This window comes from Coregonus clupeaformis, chromosome 39, assembly GCF_020615455.1.
Source record: "Coregonus clupeaformis isolate EN_2021a chromosome 39, ASM2061545v1, whole genome shotgun sequence".
Taxonomy (NCBI): domain Eukaryota; kingdom Metazoa; phylum Chordata; class Actinopteri; order Salmoniformes; family Salmonidae; genus Coregonus; species Coregonus clupeaformis.
The window spans coordinates 20109448-20136732 of NC_059230.1; the positions used below are offsets into that span (position 1 = coordinate 20109448).

Sequence of the window (27285 nt, forward strand, 5' to 3'; positions counted from 1 at the left end):
GAAGTCCAGGACCCAGTTGCACAGGGCGCGGTTCAGACCCAGGGCCTCGAGCTTAATGATGAGCTTGGAGGGTACTATGGTGTTGAATGCTAAGCTATAGTCAATGAACAGCATTCTTACATAGGTATTCCTCTTGTCCAGATGGGATAGGGCAGTGTGCTGTGTAATGGCGATTGCATCGTTTGTGGATCTGTTGGGGTGGTAAGTAAATTGAAGTGGGTCTAGGGTGACAGGTAAGGTAGAGGTGATATGATCCTTGACTAGTCTCTCAAAGCACTTCATGATGACAGAGGTGAGTGCTACGGGGCGATAGTTATTTAGTTCAGTTACCTTTGCTTTCTTGGGTACAGGAACAATGGTGGCCATCTTGAAGCATGTGGGGACAGCAGACTGGGAAAGGGAGAGATTGAATATGTCCGTAAACAAACCAGCCAGCTGGTCTGTGCATGCTCTGAGGATGTGGCTAGGGATGCCGTCTGGGCCGGCAGCCTTGCAGGGGTTAACATGCTTAAATGTCTTACTCACGTCGGCCACGGAGAAGGAGAGCCCACAGTCTTTGGTAGTGGGCTGCGTTGGTGGCACTGTGTTATCCTAAAAGCGGGCAAAGAAGGTGTTTAGCTTGTCCGGAAGCAAGATGTTGGTGTCGGCGACGTGGCTGGTTTTCCTTTTGTAGTCTGTGATTGTCTGTAGACCCTGCCACATACGTCTCGTGTCTGAGCCGTTGAATTGCGACTCCACTTTGTCTCTATACTGATGTTTTGCCTGTTTAATTGCCTTGCGGAGTGAGTAGCTACACTGTTTATATTCTGCCATATTCCCAGTCACCTTGCCATGGTTAAATGCGGTGGTTCGCGCTTTCAGTTTGGCGCGAATGCTGCCATCTATCCACGGTTTCTGGTTAGGGTAGGTTTTAATAGTCACATTGGGCACAACATCTCCTATACACTTCCTGATAAACTCAGTCACCGTTTCAGTGTATTCGTCAAAATTATTTTAGCTAGCTACCTGGAACATATCCCAGTCCGCGTGATCAAAACAATCTTGAAGTGTGGATTCCGATTGGTCAGACCAGAGTTGAATAGTCCTTGGGTACTTCCTGTTTGAGTTTCTGCCTATAGGAAGGGAGGAGCAAAATGGAGTCGTGGTCAGATTTGCCGAAAGGAGGGCGTGGGAGGGCCTTATAACCATCCCGGAAGTTCAAATAGCAATGGTCGAGAATTTTAGCAGCCCATGTACAACGGTCGATATGTTGATAGAACTTCGGCAGCCTAGTCCTCAGATTTGCTTTGTTAAAATCCCCAGCTACAATAAATACAGCCTCAGGATATGTGGTTTCCAGTTTGCATAAGGTCCAGTGAAGTTCCTTGAGGGCCGTCGTGGTATTGGCTTGAGGGGGGATATACACAGCCATGACTATAACTGAAGAAAATTATCTTGGGAGATAATACGGTCGGCATTTGATTGTGAGGTATTCTAGGTCAGGTGAACAAAAGGACTTGAGTTCCTGTATGTTACTACAATTACACCATGAGTCGTTAATTATGAAACACACACCTCCGCCCTTCTGCTTCCCGGAGAGATATTTATTTCTGTCTGTGCGATGAACTGAGAACCCATCTGGCTGGACCGATTTCTACAGAATATCCCGAGAGAGCCATGTTTCTGTGAAACAAAGTATGTTACAGGCCCTGATGTGTCTTTGGAAAGAAATCCTTGCCCTGAGCTCGTCGACTTTGTTATCCAAAGACTGAACATTAGCGAGTAATATTACTTGGAAGCGGTGGGTGGTGTACGTGCCTCCTAAGTCGAATCAGCAGGCCGCTCCGAGTGCCTCTCCTCCGCCGGCAATGTTTTGGATCTACCGCTGGAATCAGTTCAATTGCCCTGGGGAGAGCAAACAAAGGATCTGCTTTGGGAAAGTCGTATTCCTGGTCATAATGCTGGTGAGTTACCGCTGCTCTGATATCCAATAGTTTTTCCCGGCTGTATGTAATGATACAAAACACTTTCTGAGCTAATAATGTAAAAAATTATACATAAAAAAACAAAATAGCGCAAAGTTTACTAAGAGTTAGTCGCGAGGGCGCCATCTTCGTCGGCACCAGAATCCTGTATCACACACACTGTGGCGCCAGTCATGTTGCTCTTGGGACAAAGGCACCCATTGCCTTCTGATTTCTGCACAATCACAACCAGCAAGTGAGCTGAAGTGCTCATTGGATGATTAATTGATCCAGCCAGTGTGACAGATTAAATACTGTAGGTGGGTCATTATATTTGGACGAGTAGGGTAAGAGAGCTCTGTCTATGAATTTGAGAGTGGTTTCATTTCTCCAGCCCCATCCCTCCAAAACAATGGCGGGGTGTTGCTTCGTTATTGTTTGAACTGCAGATTGCAGCTTTAAAGCTGAGTAAGGACAATGTACATCAGTGGCAGTTGGCGTCAATATGCAGTGATTGGTGGCGTGAGGGATTGAGATGGTTGGTGTACAGTCTATTATCCTCGCAAGCCGCTTGATCTCACGAGCTTACATGAATGGTTCTCTACCACGCCAGTCAGGTATTTACGAGGCTAACAGTCTATTGTGAGGAGAGAAACGGAGAGTGAGTTATGGTCCATGGCTGATCTACAGCCTACCTTACTGTACAGATGTAGGTCAGTGGCACTGCTGCAGTCAGGCTCCAACATACATGTGAACGCACGCACACATACAACTCTAGCTCTTAGTCAAGACAAATAATATTATTCCCCCAAGGATTTTATTCAAGATTGTTAATGAGATATTCTATTGAGGTATATCCTGTTTTTCAATTACTTCACAAATAAGTTTAACCTACTGACTTGCTGAACTGTGGACCTGCACAATGCAATCTGATTGGTGGATATTTTGGTATCACTTAAAACACTTAAAGCATCCAGGTATAATGTTATAAGCATGCATAAGCCTTTATATTGTTATTAACAAGACTGATCAATTTGTTTCTCTGTATAAAAATACAGAAATGTAAAACATACAGTATATATGACTACAAGGAGAGGCATCCCTCACTGGAAAACAAATTCTAAGAAAAAGTTAATTATTGTCATTTGGCAAACTGTTGAATGTAAAAGATGAACCTGATGTGTCTACAGGCAGTTCCAGGGGCAAATGTACAAACAGTTTAATCTTTTCAATAATGTGGGGGGTGATTTTCTCAATGGATAAGGCCTGAGAAACAGCAACACCTGTCAGCTAAGCAACGCTGGCATTCTGAAACTGAACAAATAGTTACCGTCAGCCCGGTAGGAACTGTACCGTTGTTTTTACAGTACCAACTTGCTCGAGAAACAACTATAGCTTCCCTGGAATGAAGAAGTAGCCTGGCCAATAGGCGTGACATAACGGTAAGGGCCCCAGGAGGAGGGGATGCGAGAAGATACCTCTCACGCATCACCGGGCACCGTGACGGGACACACACACCCCCTCGCGCGCCCTCATGCAGAATTAAAATCCCCCTTCCCGCACACTCAGCACTACAGTATTCAAGGTGCGGCTCGAACTATAACAGCTGGAAAGGAGATCAAGAACAACTTTTTCACAGCTCAGAGATTGTGTTTACTGATGCTATTCTGCCGCATAAAATGAAGATAGGTAAACCTTGCAAAGATAGACTGCAATAAGAGAACTGTTGTGTGCCTTTGGACACACACACAAAAAAGGATTCTTAGTTTTTTCGCCAAAATAAACTTATTTACTTACTCATTAAAAAAATAATCGACAATCTATTTTTTTTCAAGATGGCAAACTCGGGAATTCAACTTTTAGGATTCTTCCTGTCACTCGTCGGTGTCATTGCACTTATCGTGGGGACCATTCTTCCACAGTGGAAGATGTCTGCGTACATAGGAGACAACATCATAACGGCGGTTGCCATGTACCAAGGACTATGGATGTCATGCGCTTTTCAGAGCACAGGGCAGCTCCAATGTAAAATATATGACTCAATCCTGCAGCTAGACAGTGAGTATAAATAAGCTAAATATTTATTTGACCGTTATATTTCGATTACGGTTTGCGCGTCCTGTGCGCACTCACGCACCGTGAATTACGCATGCATATAGCCCTATAGGCTATCTTATTATCAAAGTAGGAATGTCATGAATATGGTGACTTGTGTCGGGAAAGTCTAATGTTGTACCAGTAAATGGGATTGATTGACGGGAGATACAGGTGAGCAGACATCTGAGACGGTCAGCTGAGGTCCCCACCCCTTTTCCTATGGAGCAGTTCTTGTTTAATGGAGCACATTGATTTCACTGATAAAGGTGTCGCCTCGGGGCTGTTAGTCATTTAATTGCCCCTCTCATGGTTATCATTTAGTAGCACCTTTTGTATTATTATACAGTGGAATACTGTTAACTCCTTTCCAGGTGCCACACTCACTGACACTTCAATCACTCTGGATATTACTCTTGAAAAATCATTTAGAAACGTATCTGACATTTACTCTTATCAGAACCCCCAGTACACCTCCTGGAGTTCGTATTCCTGTTACTGTTCCTGGCAACCTCCCAACCCATTTCCCCCCTGCCCTCTCTGCTGTATATTCTCAAACGGCTGGGCCGGTCCACCCCCTAGGTGGTAAGGCCCCTACTGGCATGCCCCCTGCCAATTCATCACCCACTATATACCCTGGCATAGAAAGGTGGGACAGTGAGGGGGCTGGCTGGGGCTCCAGATGCCAGAGACGTCCTGGTTCTTACTAACTAACTAACTAACTAATGGTAAACAACCAAAAGAGGACAGAACACAGGAGTAGCCATTGCGACAGCAACACAGTAACCTGTGCAGGAATTTTACGCCCTTCCCCTCCCTCTTCCTCCCACCTTGGTTCGCCCTAGACCCTTAGGGAACCATGATGAAGAGAACCTGGGTGTAATTTGATATAACTCCCCATCTACTCTTCTTGGTTTCTCATGTCATACTGGTTGGTGAGAGGGGTTTCATTGAACAGAGATGCTTGTTCAGATTTATGACACTTAGAACACTTAAGAGTTCCAGTTTTAACTGGTTGTAACTGCTGACAGTTGGAATGGTACAGGGGGGTCAGGGTGGCACCGTGGAGTACAGGGGGGTCAGGGTGGTACCGTGGGGTACAGGGGGCCAGGGTGGTACCGTGGGGTACAGAGGGGTCAGGGTGGTACCGTAGGGTACAGGGGGTTAGGGTGGGACCGTGGGGTACAGGGGGCCAGGGTGGTACCGTGGGGTACAGGGGGTTAGGGTGGGACCGTGGGGTACAGGGGGCCAGGGTGGTACCGTGGGGTACAGGGGGCCAGGGTGGTACCGTGGGGTACAGGGGGCCAGGGTGGTACCGTGGGGTACAGGGGGCCAGGGTGGTACCGTGGGGTACAGGGTGGTACCGTGGGGTACAGAGGGGTCAGGGTGGTACCGTGGGGTACAGGGGGGTTAGGGTGGGACCGTGGGGTACAGGGGGCCAGGGTGGTACCGTGGGGTACAGGATGGTATTGTGGGGTACAGGGGGGTCAGGGTGGTACCGTGGGGTACAGGGGGGTTAGGGTGGGACTGTGGGGTGCAGGGGTGATATTCCATGGTAGTCCCAATTTGCATGACTGGCATGCCCTCATTGTGTTTAGAATACAGCAGAAGAGGAGTATGTCTTCCCTCCTTCCTCTCTCCTCCTACAGTCGTGGTCAAAAGTTGTGAGAATGACACAAATACTAATTTTCAAAAAGTCTGCTGCCTCAGTTTTGAAGATGGCAATTTGTATATATTCCAGAATGTCATGAAGAGTGATCAGATGAATTGCAAAGTCCCTCTTTGCCATGAAAATGAACTTAATCCCCCAAAAACATTTCCACTGCATTTCAGCCCTGCCACAAAAGGACCAGCTGCTATCATGTCAGTGATTCTCTCGTTAACACAGGTGAGAGTGTTGACGAGGACAAGGCTGGAGATCACTCTGTCATGCTGATTGAGTTAGAATAACAGACTGGAAGCTTTAAAAGGAGGGTGGTGCTTGAACCATGGTTACCTGCAAGGAAACACGTGCCGTCATCATTGCTTTGCACAAAAAGGGCTTCACAGGCAAGGATATTGCTGCTAGTAAGATTGCACCGAAATCAACCATTTATCGGATCATCAAGAACTTCAAACCATGGTTACCTGCAAGGAAACACGTGCCGTCATCATTGCTTTGCACAAAAAGGGCTTCACAGGCAAGGATATTGCTGCTAGTAAGATTGCACCTAAATCAACCATTTATCGGATCATCAAGAACTTCAACTTCAATTGTTGTGAAGAAGGCTTCAGGGCGCCCAAGAAAGTCCAGCAAGCGCCAGGACCGTCTCCTAAAGTTGATTCAGCTGCAGGATCGGGGCACCACCAGTGCAGAGCTTGCTCAGGAATGGCAGCAGGCAGGTGTGAGTGCATCTGCACGCACAGTGAGGCAAAGACTTTTGGAGGATGGCCTGGTGTCAAGAAGAGCAGCAAAGAAGCCACCTCTCCAGGAAAAACATCAGGGACAGACTGATATTCTGCAAAAGGTACAGGGATTGGACTGCTGAGGACTGGGGTAAAGTCATTTTCTCTGATGAATCCCCTTTCCGATTGTTTGGGGCATCCGGAAAACACCTTGTCCGGAGAAGACAAGGTGAGCGCTACCATCAGTCCTGTGTCATGCCAACAGTAAAGCATCCTGAGACCATTCATGTGTGGGGTTGCTTCTCAGCCAAGGGAGTGGGCTCACTCACAATTTTGCCTAAGAACACAGTCATGAATAAAGATGGTACCAACACATCCTCTGAGAGCAACTTCTCCCAACCATCCAAGAACAGTTTTGGTGACGACCAATGCCTTTTCCAGCATGATGGAGCACCTTGCCATAAGTAGCATAAGTGGCTCGGGGAACAAAACATCTAAATGTTGGGTCCATGGCCAGGAAACTCCCCAGACCTTAATCCCATTGAGAACTTGTGGTCAATCCTCAAGAGGCGGGTGGACAAACAAAAACCCACAAATTCTGACAAACTCCAAGCATTGATTATGCAAGAATGGGCTGCCATCAGTCAGGATGTGGCCCAGAAGTTAATTGACAGCATGCCAGGGCGGATTACAGAGGTCTTGAAAAAGAAGGGTCAACACTGCAAATATTGACTCTTTGCATAAACTTAATGTAATTGTCAATAAAAGCCTTTGACACTTATGGAATACTTGTAATTATACTTCAGTATACCATAGTAACATCTAACAAAAATATCTCATAACACTGAAGCAGCGAACTTTGTGAAGACCAATACTTGTGTCATTCTCAAAACTTTTGACCACGACTGTACATCCCTACATCACCCTCTCCCCTACCTCTCCTCCTATCCCTTCTCCTCCCTCTCCTCCCCGCCCTCAATCGCCCCCCTCCTCTCCCTCTCTCTCCTTCCCTCCATCCCTCCCTCCCTTTCTCAGGGCTGGAGGGTTTTGTTTGTGAGCTCAGGAATGGCCTGGACTGGCACAGACTGGTTTTGGGTGGCCTCTGCTTCTCCCTCCCTCTGTCAGTTTTATGAGATGGGGTGCCAGATTAGAGGGTCCTGACAGTAGCTTTCACTACCCCCTCCCCTAAACAACAGCAGATGGAAGAGAGAGTGAGAGATAGTAGGGGGAGAGAGAGAGACAGAGAGAGATAAAGAGAGAGGGGAGAGAGAGACTTGCTGATCTTTTATTTTACAATATATCCCCCATGTCTATAAATTAAATATATCTATAACTGTACCACACCCCTCCCTCCCTCCCTCCCTCCCTCTTTCTCTCACTATCTTGCTACTCCTTTCCCTCCTCTCCCTTTCCTACTCTCTCTCCCCTCCCTGGTGTGTGTATGTGTGTGTCTCAGACACTCTCCAGGCCACCCGTGCCCTGATGATTGTTGGCATCATCGTATCCATTGCTGGGCTGGGCGTGGCCACCATGGGCATGAAGTGTACCACCTGTGGAGGGAACAACAAAGTGCGCAAGTCTCGCACCGCCATGACTGGAGGCATCATCCTACTGGTTGGAGGTGAGAGTGAGAGTGAGAGTGAGAGAGAGAGAGAGAATCTTTGTATCTATAACTGTATCTTTCTTTAGCACTACTTATGTAACATTACATGAAAAGATCTGTGTTAGAGGTCACCTGGTCATTCTGGTCCAGTGTCTGAGATCTTAGAGACTACTGCATGTAGGAGGAGTTTGACCCTCTGTCTGGCCACCAGCTGCTCTCCCACTCATCTAAGCCTGGCGAAGAGCTTTGGGTCGAAACGTTGCACAATAAAAGTCCCACTCATCTACCCAGGTTCCCTTGGAGGTCACGTAGGGAGAGAATGGGCCAGTTTTACTGACTCTGTGGCTACTACTTTGACACTATTCCCTTAGTGCATTACTTTTGACTAGGGCCTATAGGGATCTGGTCAAAAGTAGTGCACTATATAGGGAATAGGGTGCCATTTTGGATGCAGCTTATTACTGTTATATAAGAGGTAATTAGAACCTCTCATCGGACAATGGCAGTAAAAAGCTAATGATTAGGGCCTGTTATTCACAAAGGGTCTCAGAGTAGAAGTGCTGATCTAGGATCAGTTTTTTCTTTTAGATTATAATTAATGGACATGGGGGACCAGATCTTAGCTCATTTGGACACTCTTATAGGACAATGGCAGTAAAAAGCTAATGACTGGGACTCAATAGCTAGCCTCCAATTGACTTCTTGAGAAGTGTTTGGCTCCCCTCTCTCAAATACCTCTTGATGATGTCTCGATGTACTGATCTGTCTGTATCGGTTTGTTCTTCTCCTTCAGCTCTGTGTGCGTTAGTGGCCTGCTCGTGGTTCGCTCACAATCTCATCCGGGCCTTCTATAACCCATATACTCCTGTCAACACCAAGTAAGTATCCCTACAAAGAGCCTGAATTTATTGGCCTTTTCCATTCTATTGAGTGGTCTTATTTTAAAGGTGCAATTTACAGATATCGCGCCACTATTTCCTGTTTTCTAAAATTCAGTTTATGTGACAAAACAAGCAACGCAGTGTAGAGCAGGGGTAGGCAACCCTGCTCCTAGAGTGCCGCAGGCACTTCATGTTTTTTTATTTAACCAACCTGGAAGACGAGGTGTGTTGAATTTAGGCAATCACTGAGCTGATCAATTTACTCAGTTGGGCAGGTGTGGTGCCTAGTTTGTACAAAATCCTTCAGTACCTGCGGCACTCCGGGAACAGGGTTGCCTAACCCTGGTGTAGAGAATCGTTGTACCAAAATATTGTATTTTCAGCTGTTTGAAGCTGGTGTAAAAAAATGAAAGTAAAAGACACAAAAACAAAACTTAAGAACGGGAAGTATAGAAATAGCGCACATAGAACAGATCTACCGCTTCTTAGACTTCTATTCAATGAGAATTACGGGTCTATAACTACCATTTCTATGTGCAGTAATACCTAGCAAACAAAGTTGGCTAGGAGTTAGAAACAGGGTGTCGTGTCTATCGGCGCCATCTTTTTTTTACATTTTAGTTGACGCTCTTATCCAGAGCGACATACAGTTAGTGAGTGCATACATTTTCATACTGGCCCCCCGTGGGAAACGAACCCACAACCCTGGCATTGCAAGCGCCATGCTCTACCAACTGAGCTACAGGGGACTTAAGTCTTTGATTAGTGACTTAAATTAATGCTAGGCTGGAGCAAAAATTTGCACACCACATGGCTTTCCAGGAGAAGAATGTAAGAACGCTGTTCTAGAACAACGTCTCACTCTTCTCTCCATCTCCCAATAACAGGTTTGAGTTTGGGGCAGCCATCTTCATCGCCTGGGGGGGTTCTTTCCTGGACGTGCTGGGGGGAGCCATGCTGGCATCTTCCTGCCCCAGGAGTAAAAAGCCGGTGCTCAAATACCCTGTCATGAGTGGCGTGAGTGCCCGCTCACCCTCCGGCAGCACCAAGGAGTACGTGTGAGCTAAATAAATCATGCTGCCAGATTATAATGAGATTTACAGAAATTGTTGTGAGGTTTACAGACATGCCCCCCCCAACGACACCCACCCCACCCTAACAGGACCGTATCATGCAGTAGTTTATTTTTGAGTGATGTCTCTCACCCCCTCCCAACATTCCACAATTGTTTATGAGTTTATGAGTGGGCCTCACAAATACACTATAATTGGTTATTGGATCCCCCTTATATTAACGGACCATGTCTTTGGGTGCATGTACTCGTATCACACACACACACACTTCTCTTATTACAGCCAAGATGCAGCATCATGGGCAACACTCACCTCCCTGTAAGAAACACTGTCTATTTAAATTAACATTTCCATTGTAATTGAAGGTAGTCAATTAAACTTGTTGCGGTGCTAAGGTCCTACTCTTGGCATACTCAGGGGATAGCTATGTATGTATAATAGGAAAAGGGACTAGAGCACCACCAATACTTTTACAATGGCGTTTTCTGTAGACATGACCGTCTCCAATGGTCTTTAATGTTCAAGCCAAGTGCAACTTCACATTAGTTGTGAGTTACTGTATACGCTATGGTGAATTACCAGGCAATTCACTATTGCACTCCAAAAGGGAGAGGGCTTTTCATACAGGCCTGCAATATACTCTGTCCCATTATGAAATATCTCTCAACACAGTCATTCTCAGCAGGTGCATTGACTATTACAAGAAGTGTTTGTTTTTATTATTGCAATATGTAATATACAGTGCATTCGGAAAGTATTCAGACCCCTTCCCTTTTTCCACATTGTTACGTTACAGCCTTATTCTAAAATGGATTCAATAATTTTTTTACTCATCAATCTACACACAATCCCTCATATTGACGAAGAGAAAACAGGTTTTTAGAAGTTTTTGCAAATGTATAAAAAAACTAACAGAAATACCTTAGTTTGGCACCACCAAGACTCTTCCTAGAGCTGGCCACCCAGCCAAACTGAGCAATTGGGGAAGAAGGGACTTGGTCAGGGAGGTGACCAAGAACCCGATGGTCACTCTGACAGAGCTCCAGAGTTCCTCTGTGGAGATGGGAAACCTTCCAGAAAGACAACCATCTCTGCAGCACTCCAGCAATCAGGCCTTTATGGTAGAGTGGCCAGACACAAGGCACTCCTCAGTAAAAGGCACATGACAGCCCACTTGGAGTTTGCCAAAAGGCACATAAAGGACTCTCAGGCCATGAGAAACAAAATTCTCTGGTCAGATGAAACCAAGATTGAACACTTTGGCCTGAATGCCAAGTGTCACGTCTGGAGGAAACCTGGCACGGACTGGGAGACTAGTCAGTATCAAGGGAAAGATGAACAAGGGAAAGATGAATGGAGCAAAGTACAGAGAGATCCTTGATGAAAACCTGCTCCAGAGCGCTCAGGACCTCAGACTGGGGCGAAGGTTCACCTTCCAACAGGACAATGACCCTAAGCACACAGCCAAGACAACGCAGGAGAGGCTTCGGGACAAGTCTCTGAATGTCCTTGAGTGGCCCAGTCAGAGCCCGGACTTGAACCCAATCTAATATCTCTGGAGAGACCTGAAAATAGCTGTGCAGCGATGCTCCCCATCCAACCTGACAGAGCTTGAGAGGATCTGCAGAGAAGAATTTGAGAAACTCCTCAAATACAGGTGTGCCAAGCTTGTAGCATCATACCCAAGAAGACTCAAGCCTGTAATAGCTGCCAAAGGTGCTTCAACAAAGTACTGAGTAAAGGGTCTGAATACTTACAGTTGAAGTCGGGAGTTTACATACACCTTAGTCAAATACATTTAAACTCAGTTTTCCCACAATTCCTGACATTTAATCCTAGTAAAAATTCCCTGTCTTAGGTCAGTTAGGATGACCACTTTATTTTAAGAATGTGAAATGTCAGAATAATAGTAGAGTGAATGATTTATTTAAGCTTTTATTTCTTTCATCACATTCCCAGTGGGTCAGAAGTTTACATACACTCAATTAGTATTTGGTAGCATTGCCTTTAAATTGTTTAACTTGGGTCAAACGTTTCGGGCAGCCTTCCACAAGCTTCCCACAATAAGTTGGGTGAATTTTGGCCCATTCCTCCTGACAGAGCTGGTGTAACTGAGTCAGGTGTGTATGCCTCCTTACTCGCACACGCTTTTTCAGTTCTGCCCACACATTTTCTATAGGATTGAGGTCAGGGCTTTGTTATGGCCACTCCAATACCTTGACTTTGTTGTCCTTAAGCTATTTTACCACAACTTTGGAAGTATGCTTGGGGTCATTGTCCATTTGGAAGACCCATTTGCGACCAAGCTTTAACTTCCTGACTGATGTCTTGAGATGTTGCTTCAATATAGCCACATAATTTTCCTTCCTCATGATGCCATCTATTTTGTGAAGTGCACCAGTCCCTCCTGCAGCAAAGCACCCCCACAGCATTATGCTGCCACCCCCGTGCTTCACAGTTGGGATGGTGTTCATCGGCTTGCAAGCATCCCCCTTTTTCCTCCAAACATAACGATGGTCATTATGGCCAAACAGTTCCATTTTTGTTTCATCAGACCAGAGAACATTTCTCCAAAAAGTATGATCTTTGTCCCCATGTGAAGTTGCAAACCGTAGTCTGGCTTTTTTATGGCGGTTTTGGAGCAGTGGTTTCTTCCTTGCTGAGCGGCCTTTCAGGTTATGTCGATATAGGACTCATTTCTACTGTGGATATAGATACTTTTGTACCGGTTTCCTCCAGCATCTTCACAAGGTCCTTTGCTGTTGTTCTGGGATTGATTTGCACTTTTCGCACCAAAGTACGTTAATCTCTAGGAGACAGAACGCGTCTCCTTCCTGAGCGGTATGACGGCTGCATGGTCCCATGGTGTTTATACTTGCGTACTATTGTTTGTACAAATGAACGTGGTACCTTCAGGCATTTGGAAATTGCTCCCAAGGATGAACCAGACTTGTGGAGGTCGACAATTTTTTTTCTGAGGTCTTGGCTGATTTCTTTAGATTTTCCCATGATGTCAAGCAAAGAGGCACTGAGTTTGAAGGTAGGCCTTGAAATAAATCCACAGGTACACCTCCAATTTACTCAAATGATGTCAATTAGCCTAACAGAAGCTTCTGGAATTTCCCAAGCTGTTTAAAGGCACAGTGAATTTAGTGTATGTAAACTTCTGACCCACTGGAATTGTGATACAGTGAATTATAAATGAAATAAACTGTCTGTAAACAATTGTTGGAAATATTACTTGTGTCATGCACAAAGTAGATGTCCTAACCGACTTGCCAATACTATAGTTTGTTAACAAGAAATTTGTGGAGTGGTTGAAAAACGAGTTTTAAAGACTCCAACCTAAGTGTATGTAAACTTCCGACTTCAACTGTATGTAAATGTGATATTTCCGTTTTTTATTTTTACCAAATCTGCCAACATTTCTGAAAACCTGTTTTTGCTTTGTCATTATGGGGTATTGTGTGTAGATTGATGAGGACAAAAACAAATGTAATCTATTTTAGAATAAGGCTGTAACGTAACAAAATGTGGAAACAGTCAAGGGGTCTGAACACTATCCAAATGCACTGTACATTATCATCAAACTTGTTTTTATTTGTGTTTGATCATTTATTCATTACTCTGTATGAAGGCTTGCACGCTTTTGATGTCCACACTAGCATTCTACTTAAGATGGAGCAATATATTTGGAACGCATTCTAGATAGTATGCTAGTGGTGTTCTTAGAATGTAGCTTCTGTTTGTGTTTTAAATGTAGCAGACTACAGTAGTACCATTCCTAAGTGCTAGAGTAGTCCAGTTCAGCCTTGTGTTTGTGCCTTTGGTTTTAAACAGCATAAGGAATATTTGATGTTGGATCTTTGTGCTGCACACTGAGAAAGCTCAACCATCCTCCCTTTGCCTGAAAAAGATGCTCAGCAAAATTTTTACCCTGGGTGCTTTTGTATTTGTATGTTGTAATCATAGAAATGAAATTGCTAGATAGTAATAGTAACTAGATTACTTAATAGTAATTATATTTCTACTGTTGTAAGATTAAGATGTTCTGAAAGGTTTTTAGAAATGATTGTTTTAATAAAATGCCATGTAGCTTATCTAGCCCATTTTTTTATTTTTTTAAGTTGACATCACAATAGTTAAAATGCAATGTCTTAACTGTCAATATCCCATTATACAACAACTCTGGTAGTAAAATACACAACAGGAGTATTATACAGCGTGTGATGTGTTATTTGTCGTATTTGTCTCGACATGGGGGCTCATATTTGGATGTTTAGAAGTTCGACATAGGCTTGCGTAATTCTGGAGGTTGTTTAGCAATCATAAATGTTACATTAAAAAAGAAAAGCTCCTCTTTTATTCCTAATAATGCATTATTATGCAACACTCATCCCATTTTTATGCAAATGTTCCCAATGCACATAACGTGACCAAAGTGTACAAGAAAGTTACATGCTTTGGTTAGGTCAACATTGTCCTTATAGTCCCTATGACCATGAAACAGTGGGTGTGTCCCAAACAGCACCCTACTCCCTATATAGTGCACTACTTTTGACCAGGGCCTATAGGACCCATGTAAGGAATAGGGTGCCATTCGGGACTCAGCCATTATTATAAAAATATTTAAACACCAAAGAAGAAAGTAGCACTTTTGGACAGGAAAATTGTCCTGACATGTTTTGATGCTTCAATAGAATCTGTGCATAGAAATATGCAAAGTTTCATTGTCACATACAGTTATTCCCATAAAGTGCACCGTTACGCCATAACATAAGAAAAACAACATAACCCATATAATATAAATTCTTTGAAAACATTTGCTAAAAATTTAATAAACCAAAACAATATTTCGTTGTAAATATAAATTATCAGTAGCAATCTTTTCTAACTGTCCCTGCATTCCAAAATAGTGATTATTCAACAGTAACCTGATACTCCACAAGGTGAGAGAACCACAGATTTAGGTTAAGTCACAACAATTAGTAACCCAATGTTCCATCTGCACTTTACACGTTAACAGGTTTCCTTCCTTCCTTCCTTCCTTCCTTCCTTCCTTCCTTCCTTCCTTCCTTCCTTCCTTCCTTCCTTCCGCAACATCCACCTTGTAGAATCAATAACCAATAAGGGAACTGTATTCATAGCCTCTCAGAGGGCTGATCTAGGATCAGTGTTGAATTTTAGATCATAATGAATAATATAGACAAGTGTGCATTATAGACAAGGGGGGACCTGATCCTAGATCAGCACTCCTACTATGAAACACTTTGTGGATACGGGCCCAAGGATGGTTTCCATTTCATCTTATAAGTTAAAGAGTGCAACTTTTTTCAAATGTAGCCCTTTAGAAGCTTTAGAGACAAGCCACACTGTACTTTTCCAAGTGCAGATAGTCCACTACGGAGGTAATAGGAGCAGAACAAGTTTCAGTACAATTCATTCACAGTATAAGAACAGCTAAATGAAGCACAATATACAAGCTTTTGATGCAAAGGTCTATAGAATCCTAGAATTCCGGCAATAGAATTGTCCTCTTTGTGCCACGATGAGCGTTTCCATCTAATATCCTAGCTTCAGTGAGGTCACTTGTAATGTTGGTTGATTAAGGCCAAATTGATTCAGTTGAGTCTGGCTTTGAAGATCTTCATTGGCACATGTGGTGTTTAGGTGATGGGTGAGAGGTTGAGGGACATGGGACATTGTCCGTTATTATTCATGATATCATCCACGTCCTCGTCCCCTAGGTCCACTGGAAAGGGAGCGGTAACATGAGAGTTAAGGTTTAGTAGTTGCCATCTACTCATACAGTTAGTGTTTTTAACGTAGAGAATAGCAGAATCATATTTTCTTATTATTTGGATAACGTTATAAAGCGACGGTTTTAAATTAACCTCTGAATGGAAGATACCCTCTTGTTCTATACTCACAAAAAAACGACATTATCACAAAAACACAATATGGTATCTCTCTGTCTCAAAATATGTGGGTATTCAGTGTGAAAAAAGTTGATCTTTCCACTTTAGGCTACTCACCTTTCTTAGAACGACCAATTTGTCCGAGCTTGGGCGCCCGCTGCCCTAGTCTCTGTGGGTTCGGTCTCTCACCATGTCCGTTCTGTGCTACCACCTGGGTATGTCCCGGGTTGAACTGACCTGCCGGACCTGGCTGTCTCGGGCCATTAGGTGGAATCAATTCTGGCATCCCGTACATCTCTCCTCTACAGCAGGGCGCGCGTGCTCTTCTCTGTCGCGTCCACTAGATGTCCTCCTTGATTCTCTTCTCACGTCGCCGAAATTGGGTTTAATTCCGCAATGGTATTAAACAGTGTTCTGGGATTGTTGATGAGCGAAATCAGCAGAAATAGCACTTCGACACAACCTGCAGATAGGAAAAATATTTGCCATGAAAACATGGAGAGGCTATACGGACACGCCTGGTGCCCAAATGGACGACGTAAAACGCGCAGCTGGATTCTGTTCAATCAGTCGTCCTTTATAAGCCCTTCCCAGTTAGTTTATGCTGGCTAGCTGTCAACAAAAGCAGCATGGAGCTAGTTAAAAAGTGTGAAAGAAGTGATGTTTATTTCGATGGTCGAAGGGAAAATAACTTTGTAGCCTATTTCTCACCATCTCCAATTTCTTCCATCCCACTTGATTTTATTTCGAGTAGGATAGCAGCCTACACGAGAAATAACTTGTAATATTGGTAGTAACCATCTGGATGTCACCGTGATACAGTCTACACTGCTCAATGGGTAGAGTTTGGCTGCAAGCCGACAACACAACAACAGGGAACACAGTGTCCTTCGCTGTTCGCTCCCGCAGTAAGCAGAGGGAAGTAGGCCTACGCTAGACAGTGTAGCCAATACCAGGCCAGGGTGACAGCTCAAGTACATTGATTGAAGTGATTTATAGCAAAAATGTTTAACTACGGCATATAATGTCTGATGTTACATTTTTTATAAATAAATACAATAAACGAACAATCAGGCCTAGTCCGGAAAAAAAACAAAAAAGTGATACTGAACATTCCCAAGTCCCAACTTCTGCAGACAAGTTTCAAATTCTCGCTGAAGTTTCTAGCCACAACAATAACTAGCAAGCTGGGAAGGGCTCACCGGGGCGACTGACTGAACCGAATACGTTCGTCTCAACTCTCGCTGCGCGACAAAAGTCATCAATTTGGGCACCAGGCGTGTCCGTATAGCCTCTCCCATGAAACAGTTGCGTGCCTGCGTTCTGGTCAAATCGAGTGCGCAAAACGGGAGTGTCTCGTTTGCAGTTGAAACAACAGAATGGACGAATTAAGTCTCTTGCATAGTTTCTTACTCACACCATAAGCCTTCTTAGCACATTAATTCTATAGTGACCTACATGTACACAGAAACATAGGCCTGTACAATTGGACTATAGTGTTAAGTAAAGTGTTTGTCATGTATTGTCAATGCTCAAATATTGCCATGCCTGCCTGGGCTTGCTATAAGAGAGCTTGCCATTTTCCTTATCACTAACAGAAGTTCTGTGTCTCATATCTATAAACATAGTATCTTACCTTAAAGATCAGTCGTTGTGATCAGCGCTTGTTGTTTATACGTTCCTTCTTGTAACGCTTGTCTCAGGAAGTCTCCACTTAAAGGACCAGCACTTTCTGTCGTAACTCTTCTTCTTCTTCTCTGATATAGGTCTAATGTCGTTAGCACAAATTGAGTGTGCATGCCGCCACTTACAAACATTCTAATTATTCCACAATACTGGCGACAGACCAGCTCGCTAACCATCTCTGATTTGACTCAAACAACACTACAAGCTACGCTGCCATGTTCTGCACGGTCGATACAACTCCATTGTTGGAAATGTCCGTTCACATGCTGTCATAACTCTCACTGGGGGCGGCAGGTAGCTTAGTGGTTAAGAGCGTTGTGCCAGTAACCGAAAGGTCGCTGGTTCTAATTCCCCGAGCCGACTAGGTGAAAAATCTGTCGATGTGCTCTTGATTGAGCAAGGCACTTAACCCTAATTGCTCTGGATACCAGCGTCTGCTAAATTACGTAAATGGGGGATTTCCTAGTGTTGTGACTGACTAGTACACACTGCTCTGCCCACATCACTATGAGGGACTTTGTCACAAATTAATTAATGATTGATAGGTGTACTAGATTATACAACTGGTGGGTCTAATTCTGATTGGTTAAAACCGCATTCCAGCCGGTGTCTATTCCACAAGTTACCACTGACTGAATCTATGACATTAAAATGCCAATTTACTCTGTTCCATCTGACTGCGCAATCCACTGTCTCATCAGCCCAGCCAGGCAATTTATAAACTTGATCTCCACTATAAAAAGCATCTAGACATTATCTCATATTTCTTTTAGACTAACATTTCGTTTTCAACAGTGGAGATTTGTATAAACCTTGCTGTCTGTCTCTCCAACATTTGCAACATTGTTTCAATATTCAAATTCAATCTCCAGCTGTCACATAGTAATGAACGTGTCGGGAGTCGGGATGAGACAGACAGGCAGCTTTTCTCAGCCAGTCGAAATCATGAATCAGCATAATTTGTATGGATACATACAAAGAACCATCAATTGAAAACAGGTCAAATGAAACGAAGTGCAGCTAGTTTGCTGTCTTTCCAGCTTCAGTTTGAAGTGATTGTGTTAGCTGTGTTGTTGGCTAGCTCCTCTGAACAACACTGTCCTGACAAGAGAGCACATTTTCTATGCCAGGTGAAATAGCACCTCATTAGTTCATTGTTATGGATGTATCCAAATAAATGTCACTAGAAAACAGCTTAAACAAATGCAAATGCACCTACTTTGCTGTTATTCTGGCTGCACTTTTTGACATCACTTTAAGTTAGCCGTAGTGATAAGAACATTGCCAGCCAGTATGGCAATGGAACATTTAGAATGAACGACTGGGTCGCGTCCATAGATACAGAACAAAAAGACTGAATGACTGGGTCACGTCTCTGGCAACCGAACCAATAGAACGAATGACCAGCCAGCTTGGGTAGCAACCCTAGATTTGTGTCGGGACTACAGTGGTGTGAAAAAGTGTTTGCCCCCTTCCTGATTTGTTATTTGTTTGCATGTTTGTCACACTTAAATGTTTCAGATCATCAAACAAATTTAAATATTAGTCAAAGATAACACAAGTAAACACAAAATGCAGTTTTGAAATGAAGGTTGTTATTATTAAGGGAAAACCAAATCCAAACTTACATGGCCCTGTGAGAAAAAGTGTTTGCCCCCCCTGTTATAACACAACTCAACTGTGGTTTATCACACCTGAGTTCAATTCCTCTAGCCACACCCAGGCCTGATTACTGCCACACCTGTTCTCAATCAAGGAATCACTTAAATAGGACCTGCCTGACAAAGTGAAGTAGACCAAAAGATCCTCAAAAGCTAGACATCATGCCGAGATCCAAAGAAATTCAGGAACAAATGAGAAAGAAGGTAATTGAGATCCATCAGTCTGGAAAAGGTTATAAAGCCATTTCTAAAGCTTTGGGACTCCATCGAACCACAGTGAGAGCCATTATCCACTAATGGCAAAAACATGGAACAGTGGTGAACATTCCCAGGAGTGGCCGGCCGACCAAAATTACCCCAAGAGCGCAGCGACGACTCATCCAAGAGGTCACAAAAGACCCCACAACAACATCCAAAGAGCTGCAGGCCTCACTTGCCTCAGTTCAGGTCAGTGTTCATGACTTCACCATAAGAAAGAGACTGGGCAAAAATGGCCTGCATGGCAGAGTTCCAAGACGAAAACCACTGCTGAGCAAAAAGAACATTAAGGCTCGTCTCATTTTTTCCAGAAAACATCTTGATGATCCCCAAGACCTTTGGGAAAATACTCTGTGGACTGACGAGACAAAAGTTGAACTTTTTGGAAGGTGTGTGTCCCATTACATCTGGCGTAAAAGTAACACCGCATTTCAGAAAAAGAACATCATACCAACAGTAAAATATGGTGGTGGCAGTGTGATGGTCTGGGCCTGTTTTGCTGCTTCAGGACCTGGAAGACTTGCTGTGATAAATGGAACCATGAATTCTGCTGTCTACCAAAAAATCCTGAAGGAGAATGTCCGGCCATCGTTCGTGACATCAAGCTGAAGCGAACTTGGGTTCTGCAGCAGGACAATGATCCAAAACACACCAGCAAGTCCACCTCTGAATGGCTGAAGAAAAACAAAATGAAGACTTTGGAGTGGCCTAGTCAAAGTCCTGACCTGAATCCTATTGAGATGCTGTGGCATGACCTTAAAAAGGCAGTTCATGCTCGAAAACCCTCCAATGTGGCTGAATTACAACAATTCTGCAAAGATGAGTGGGCCAAAATTCCTCCACAGCGCTGTAAAAGACTCATTGCAAGTTATCGCAAACGCTTGATTGCAGTTGTTGCTGCTAAGGGTGGCCCAACCAGTTATTAGGTTGTAGGGGGCAATCAAGCAATCAATCTTTTTCACACAGGGCCATGTGGGTTTGGATTAGGTTTTCCCTTAATAACAACCTTCATTTCAAAACTGCATTTTGTGTTTACTTGTGTTATCTTTGACTAATATTAAAATTTGTTTGATGATCTGAAACATTTAAGTGTGACAAACATGCTAACAAATAAGAAATCAGGAAGTGGGCAAACACTTTTTCACACCACTGTATATCTTGTGGAAGGATGAAATAGAATGAATAATAAAAATAAAAATATGTTTTTAATAAAAATATGTAAATCATTATTTGAGTATGTTGGTAACCGTTGTATAAAAGTGATATTGCCCTCAAAGCCGGTGTTTGGAGGATATATTGGCATGGTTTGCTGGCCCTCGACTTCATCTCGGGCCTAACAACACCTGTGCCAATATATCCTCCAAACACTGGCTTCTCGGGCATTATCACTTAACTAGAACCTACCCGCTCCATCCACGCAATGCGTAATGAATGATGCGTGAACCACACAAAATAGGTGACTCGTGGAGTTAGTTGCTCGTGTCTGCCAGATGCATTGAGGTCAAATGACAACATTTCCTGGTAGCCCTTTAGCATCTTTAAAGGCTTTGTAAAGGGTCTTTAGGCCTATGTAGAAAATACAATGTTACTATTTCATTAAGAAATACTTTATAACACAATAATAATAGGCCTAATGTGATCTGATTTCACAGTTTTCATAAGATGCAGAGAGAATAACAAATGTTTGTTCTATCATTCAGAAGAGTTAGGCCCCAATGACCAAAAAAAACCTTTCAATGTCAGCCAACCATGACTGAATATTCCGGGTAAGTAAACAGATATGATCAGAGTTAAGAAATTGACATTTTTAAATGTGCAGGTCCAGGGTTGCAGAGTAACTGCTTACAGTTACATGTAATCTGATTATCAAAAAACGGTAACTCTAATCAGTTACGTTACCAGCCAAAATATTGTAATCAGATTACAGATACTTTTTAAAAAAACGAGATGATTACTTCTTGGATTACTTTTTAATTCAGAAAGGATATAAATCATTTTTTAAAAACATTATGACACCTTTCTGTAAACCTCAATATCATTCAATTCAGCATTGAAAAGAGGCGCAAGTTAAAGTTTGTTCCACCTGAGCGAGTCTGACCACAAGTCAGAGACCACTATGATGATACACCAAATGCGTTTGATGGATCCTTTTTGTCTTCTTCTAATGCCTCTTAAAGGGAAAGTAATCCGAAAGTAACATAAAGTAATCAGATTACATAACTGAGTTTGGGTAATCCAAAAGTTACGTTACTGATGACAATTTTGAACAGGTAACTAGTAACTGTAACGGATTTCATTTAGAAAGTAACCTACCCAACCCTGCAGGCCTATACCTTGCTTTTGAATACTTACAGACTGAAAAACCAATCGGTAAAAAAGCAAAAACTAAAGATTGGACAATGATCATCCACCTTGCAGATTGTAACTGTAATTGCAGATTCCTAGTGGATTTAATATTTGCCAGATGAATAGAAACACAGCACCAATCAGGCTCCACAACCACCACAACAACTCTTGAGTCATCTAGGCTGGCCGAAGTAGGGCCTTCATAGGTGTTTGTGTTTCACATCCTCTTGTGCTGCCCTATCTATCTCCATCATCGTCACATATCAGATGTTAAGGCATGCACATTGGCAGAGAAAAACAAAAAGCCCCTAAAGCCTGTCCAAACCTGTCTCTCTAGCTCTCCGGCTATAGCACAAATAAGACGCACAGAGAGGTGAGGGTTGGGTGATTATTGCCTGAGATTACAATATAAAATAAAAGGCTACGGATGGAAAGGAGCAGACGCTCTGAGCTTTCCTCCCAAGACCAAGGCACTACTACTACTATTACTATTCCACTTGAACACACTGACACTACATTACCAAGAAAAGAGACACAGCACTGTTCTACTCTGTCCAGTGTCCACGGCTGCCATCATGTCCAAGATCATCTGTGTGACTCTCCTACTGGTCTTCCTGGTCTCAATTTGGTGCGTTAACACAGGTGAATATGCAGAATACTATATGTGGGTTTACAATATAGGTGATATCAGCTTTATGTCACACTTGAACAGTGGTGTAAAGTACTTCAGTAAAAATAGTTTAAAGTACTACTTAAGTCATTTTTTTGGGTAGCTGTACTTTACTGTACTATTTATATTTTTGACAACTTTTACTTTTACTTCACTGCATTCCAAAAGAAAATAATGTACTTTTTACTCCATACATTTTCACTGACACACAAAATTATTTGTTATATTTTGAATGCTTAGCAGGACAGGAAAATTGTCTAATTCACGCACTTATCAAGAGAACATCCCTGGTCATCCCTACTGCCTCTGATCTGGCAGACTCACTAAACACACGTGCTTAATTTGTAAATTATATCTGAGTGTTGGAGTGTGCCCCTGGCTATACTACTGAAGTAGGATTTTACTGGGTGACTTTCACTTTTACTGGAGTCATTTTCTATTCAGGTATTATTTACTTTTACTCAAGTATGACAATTGCATACTTTTTCCAGCAGTGCACTTGTATTAAACAGCAAAGTATTTCATGCCTGCATGTAATCAATTCTGTACAGATAGATTTATCACACCTGAACATCACTAGGTCAATGACTAACCTATCTTTTACAGTGAATTAATTTCACACCTTTTCAATGGTCTGTTTTCTCAAGGTTTGCTCAGTAATGAATTGTTGCAGTATTTCAACATTTATGACAAAATGGGACCAATGATTAAGTTAACTCTTCTCCACTCTGTGTATAGTCTCTTCTGCCAAATGGTCTGTGAGGGACGTGCTCAGTAAGTGTCGGTGCAAAGGTGAGCATGTCTATTTAGTAAGTGATGTAAATGATAAATGCCAATGATGACAGATTCATTGTATTTGTTGACTATAAAGCAATTACTGCAAGTTAAAACCACTGCCTAATTAAAAACATAAACTTGAACTTGAACTCAAACTTAAACTTAATTCTGTAGTCTCCTACAAACCTGGGAAAGGTTATCATCATCATCCTCACTTGCATACCTATGATGACTTATTGAATCTGCTATGAATATAAAGAGATGTGTGTAATTTAGAACTGTGGATGCCATTCTTTCTCCAGTTCTTCCCACTGGGAGAGAGATCTGCCGCAAGTCACTCAAAACCCCTCAAGAGAGAAAGCAACTGATGAAATGCTTTTGCAGGAAATATAACCTGAATAGTGAGTATACAGTGTGTGTGTGTGTGTGTGTGTGTGTGTGTGTGTGTGTGTGTGTGTGTGTGTGTGTGTGTGTGTGTGTGTGTGTGTGTGTGTGTGTATGTGCAATCGTTTTTTGCTTTCCATACCTGTCTGTCTGTCTGTCTGACTGTCTGTCTGTCTGTATAGAACTCAATGCAATACCAAACTTGGAGACAAGGCTGGACTTGGAGACATGTAAGGATTTTCTGTGGTCCAACCCCATCTGAGGATGAGAGGGCAAGGGGGTGAACGTCTCTCTCTCTCTCTCAAATTATCTTAAATCATTGTTACACCAGCATAATCAGTCTTTTAAACATGTCAATCAAATAAATAAAGGATTTTTCTATATGATCAATTCACCTGTTGTGTTTTTATTCATTTTTGTGTATGTGTGTTGCGGTATAGCCATAGTGTGAAAACATTATCACAACGCATGCAGAGCCCCTATAACTAACAGATGAGTGCTTAGATTTCATAGTGGTGGGTTGTCACGCTCTAGAGCCCTGTTTATACCTGCCATTAACATGCGTCCTTCGTCCTGATCTTGACCTGAACTTGTCTGTTTACACTTATAAGATGCATCTTTTAATCAACTACACCTGTCTGAAAAAGGTGGGCACAATCAGAATGTGGACAAGATCAACTAACTAAAAACGAACTAGGTTTACCTTTTTGTCTGTGGATTAATTGTCGGAGTAGAGAAATACACGAATTTGTATGACTCCAGGTCAAAATTATAGATGTCAGGTAAAATAACGACCCAATGTTCATCTCCCAGGACATGTCCATGAATGTTTCATGTGTGTTTTGACCTGCCCCCAAATTAATATAGTTGGTTCACAGTTGGTTCTGATATTTTAATCTGCATGTCATTATAAGGTCTGGTGTGGGTTGACTAAATCAGTGCACGAGCCCGTGGCCGGTGTAGTCAGCATGTATCCCTAACATAAGGGTCCTCACCTAATCTCACTGACAGATTATACACTTGTCTCTCTCTCTCACACTCACTCTCTCTCTCACTCTCACTTCTCTCTCTCTCTCTCTCTCTCTCTCTCTCTCTCTCTCTCACACTCACTCTCTCTCTCACTCTCTCTCTCACTCTCTCACTCTCTCTCTCTCTCTCACTCTCTCTCTCTCTCTCTCTCTCTCTCTCTCTCTCTCTCTCTCTCTCTCTCTCTCTCTCTCTCTCTCTCTCTCTCTCTCTCTCTCTCTCTCTCACACACTCACACTCACTCACTCTCTCTCTCACTCACTATGTTTTTGCTGTTTGTTCTTTGTTCTTTGTTATAGGGCCAAAAAGATTGGAGAAGTGGTTTATCCATACATCTCTGTTTTGGATAGATAACTCTTCGTGTTGTTGTTCAATCAATCAATAAATTTTATTTTATATAGCCCTTCTTACATCAGCTAATATCTCGAAGTGCTGTACAGAAACCCAGCCTAAAACCCCAAACAGCTAGTAATGCAGGTGTAGAAGCACGGTGGCTAGGAAAAACTCCCTAGAAAGGCCAAAACCTAGGAAGAAACCTAGAGAGGAACCAGGCTATGAGGGGTGGCCAGTCCTCTTCTGGCTGTGCCGGGTGGAGATTATAACAGAACCATGCCAAGATGTTCAAAAATGTTCATAAGTGACAAGCATGGTCAAATAATAATCAGGAATAAATCTCAGTTGGCTTTTCATAGCCGATCATTAAGAGTTGAAAACAGCAGGTCTGGGACAGGTAGGGGTTCCATAACCGCAGGCAGAACAGTTGAAACTGGAATAGCAGCAAGGCCAGGCGGACTGGGGACAGCAAGGAGTCACCACGGCCGGTAGTCCCGACGTATGGTCCTAGGGCTCAGGTCTCTCAGTTGGCTTTTCATAGCCGATCATTAAGAGTTGAAAACAGCAGGTCTGGGACAGGTAGGGGTTTCGTAATCGCAGGCAGAACAGTTGAAACTGGAATAGCAGCAAGGCCAGGCGGACTGGGGACAGCAAGGTGTCAGCATGCCCGGTAGTCCTGACGTATGGTCCTAGGGCTCAGGTTCTCAGAGAGAAAGAGAGAACGAGAGAATTAGAGAGAGCATACTTAAATTCACACAGGACACTGGATAAGACAGGAGAAGTACTCCAGGTATAACCAACTAACCCCAGCCCCCCGACACATAAACTACTGCAGCATAAATACTGGAGGCTGAGACAGGAGCGGTCCGGAGACACTGTGGCCCCATCCGAAGAAACCCCGGACAGGGCCAAACAGGAAGGATATAACCCCACCCACTCTGCCAAAGCACAGCCCCCGCACCACCAGAGGGATATCCTCAACCACCAACTTACAATCCTGAGACAAGGCCGAGTATAGCCCACAGAGGTCTCCACCACAGCACAAACCAAGGGGGGGCGCCAACCCAGACAGGAAGATCACGTCAGTAACCCAACCCACTCAAGTGACGCACCCCTCCTAGGGACGGCATGAAAGAGCACCAGCAAGCCAGTGACTCAGCCCCTGTAACAGGGTTAGAGGCAGAGAACCCCAGTGGAGAGAGGGGAACCGGCCTGGCAGAGACAGCAAGGGCTGTTCGTTGCTCCAGAGCCTTTCCGTTCACCTTCACACTCCTGGGCCAGACTACACTCAATCATATGACCTACTGAAGAGATAAGTCTTCAGTAAAGACTTAAAGGTTGAGACCGAGTCTGCGTCTCTCACATGGGTAGGCAAACTGTTCTCTCTCTCTCTCTCTCTCTCTCTCTCTCTCTCTCTCTCTCTCTCTCTCTCTCTCTCTCTCTCTCTCTCTCTCTCTCTCTCTCTCTCTCTCTCTCTCTCTCTTAATTCAAGTTATTTATATGGGAAACATATGTTTACATTGCCAAAGCAAGTTAAATAGATAAAAACAAAAGTGAAATAAACAATAAAAAAGAACAGTAAATATTACACTCACAAAAGTTCCAAAAGAATAAAGACATTTCAAATGTCATATTATGTCTATATACAGTGTTGTAATGATGTGCAAATAGTTAAAGTACAAAAGGGATAATACATGAACATAAATATAGGTAGTATTTACAATGGTGTTTGTTCTTCACTTGTTGCCCTTTTCTTGTGGCAACAGGTCACACATCTTGCTGCTGTGATTGCACACTGTGATATTTCACCCAATAGATATGGGAGTTTATCAAAATTGGATTTGTTTTCGAATTCTTTGTGGGTCTGTGTAATCTGAGGGAAATATGTGTCTCTAATATGGTCATGCATTTGGCAGGAAGTTAGGAAGTGCAGCTCATTTTGTGGGCAGTGTGCACATAGCCTGTCTTCTCTTGAGAGCCAGGTCTGCCTTCGGCGGCCTTTCTCAATAGCAAGGCTATGCTCACTGAGTCTGTACATAGTCAACGATTTCCTTAATTTTGGGTCGGTCACAGTGGCCAGGTATTCTGCCACTGTGTACTCTCTGTTTAGGGCCAAATAGCATTCTAGTTTGCTCTGTTTTTTTGGTAAATTCTTTCCAATGTATCAAGTAATTATCTTTTTGTTTTCTCATGATTTGGTTGGGTCTAATTGTGTTGCTGTCCTGGGGCTCTGTGGGATCTGTTTGC

The 27285-nt window shown here is 43.2% G+C and overlaps 1 protein-coding gene and 1 long non-coding RNA gene across 2 annotated transcripts; one reads left to right on the plus strand and one right to left on the minus strand.

Moving 5' to 3' along the window:
- The first annotated feature begins 2845 nt into the window (after positions 1-2845).
- On the plus strand, positions 2846-10033 carry LOC121554466 (claudin-7-A-like). Its single transcript, XM_041868064.2, has 4 exons — positions 2846-4001; positions 7879-8043; positions 8819-8903; positions 9794-10033. The coding sequence occupies exons 1-4, from the start codon at positions 3779-3781 to the stop codon at positions 9966-9968; spliced, it is 648 nt and encodes a 215-aa protein (XP_041723998.2). The 5' UTR covers positions 2846-3778; the 3' UTR covers positions 9969-10033.
- A 4032-nt stretch (positions 10034-14065) lies between these two features.
- Positions 14066-17935, minus strand: LOC121554459. Its single transcript, XR_005997696.2, has 3 exons — positions 17534-17935; positions 16015-16360; positions 14066-15731 (listed from the first exon to the last, which is right to left on the minus strand). It is a non-coding gene; the product is annotated as an uncharacterized LOC121554459 (long non-coding RNA).
- Between the last annotated feature and the right edge of the window lie 9350 nt (positions 17936-27285).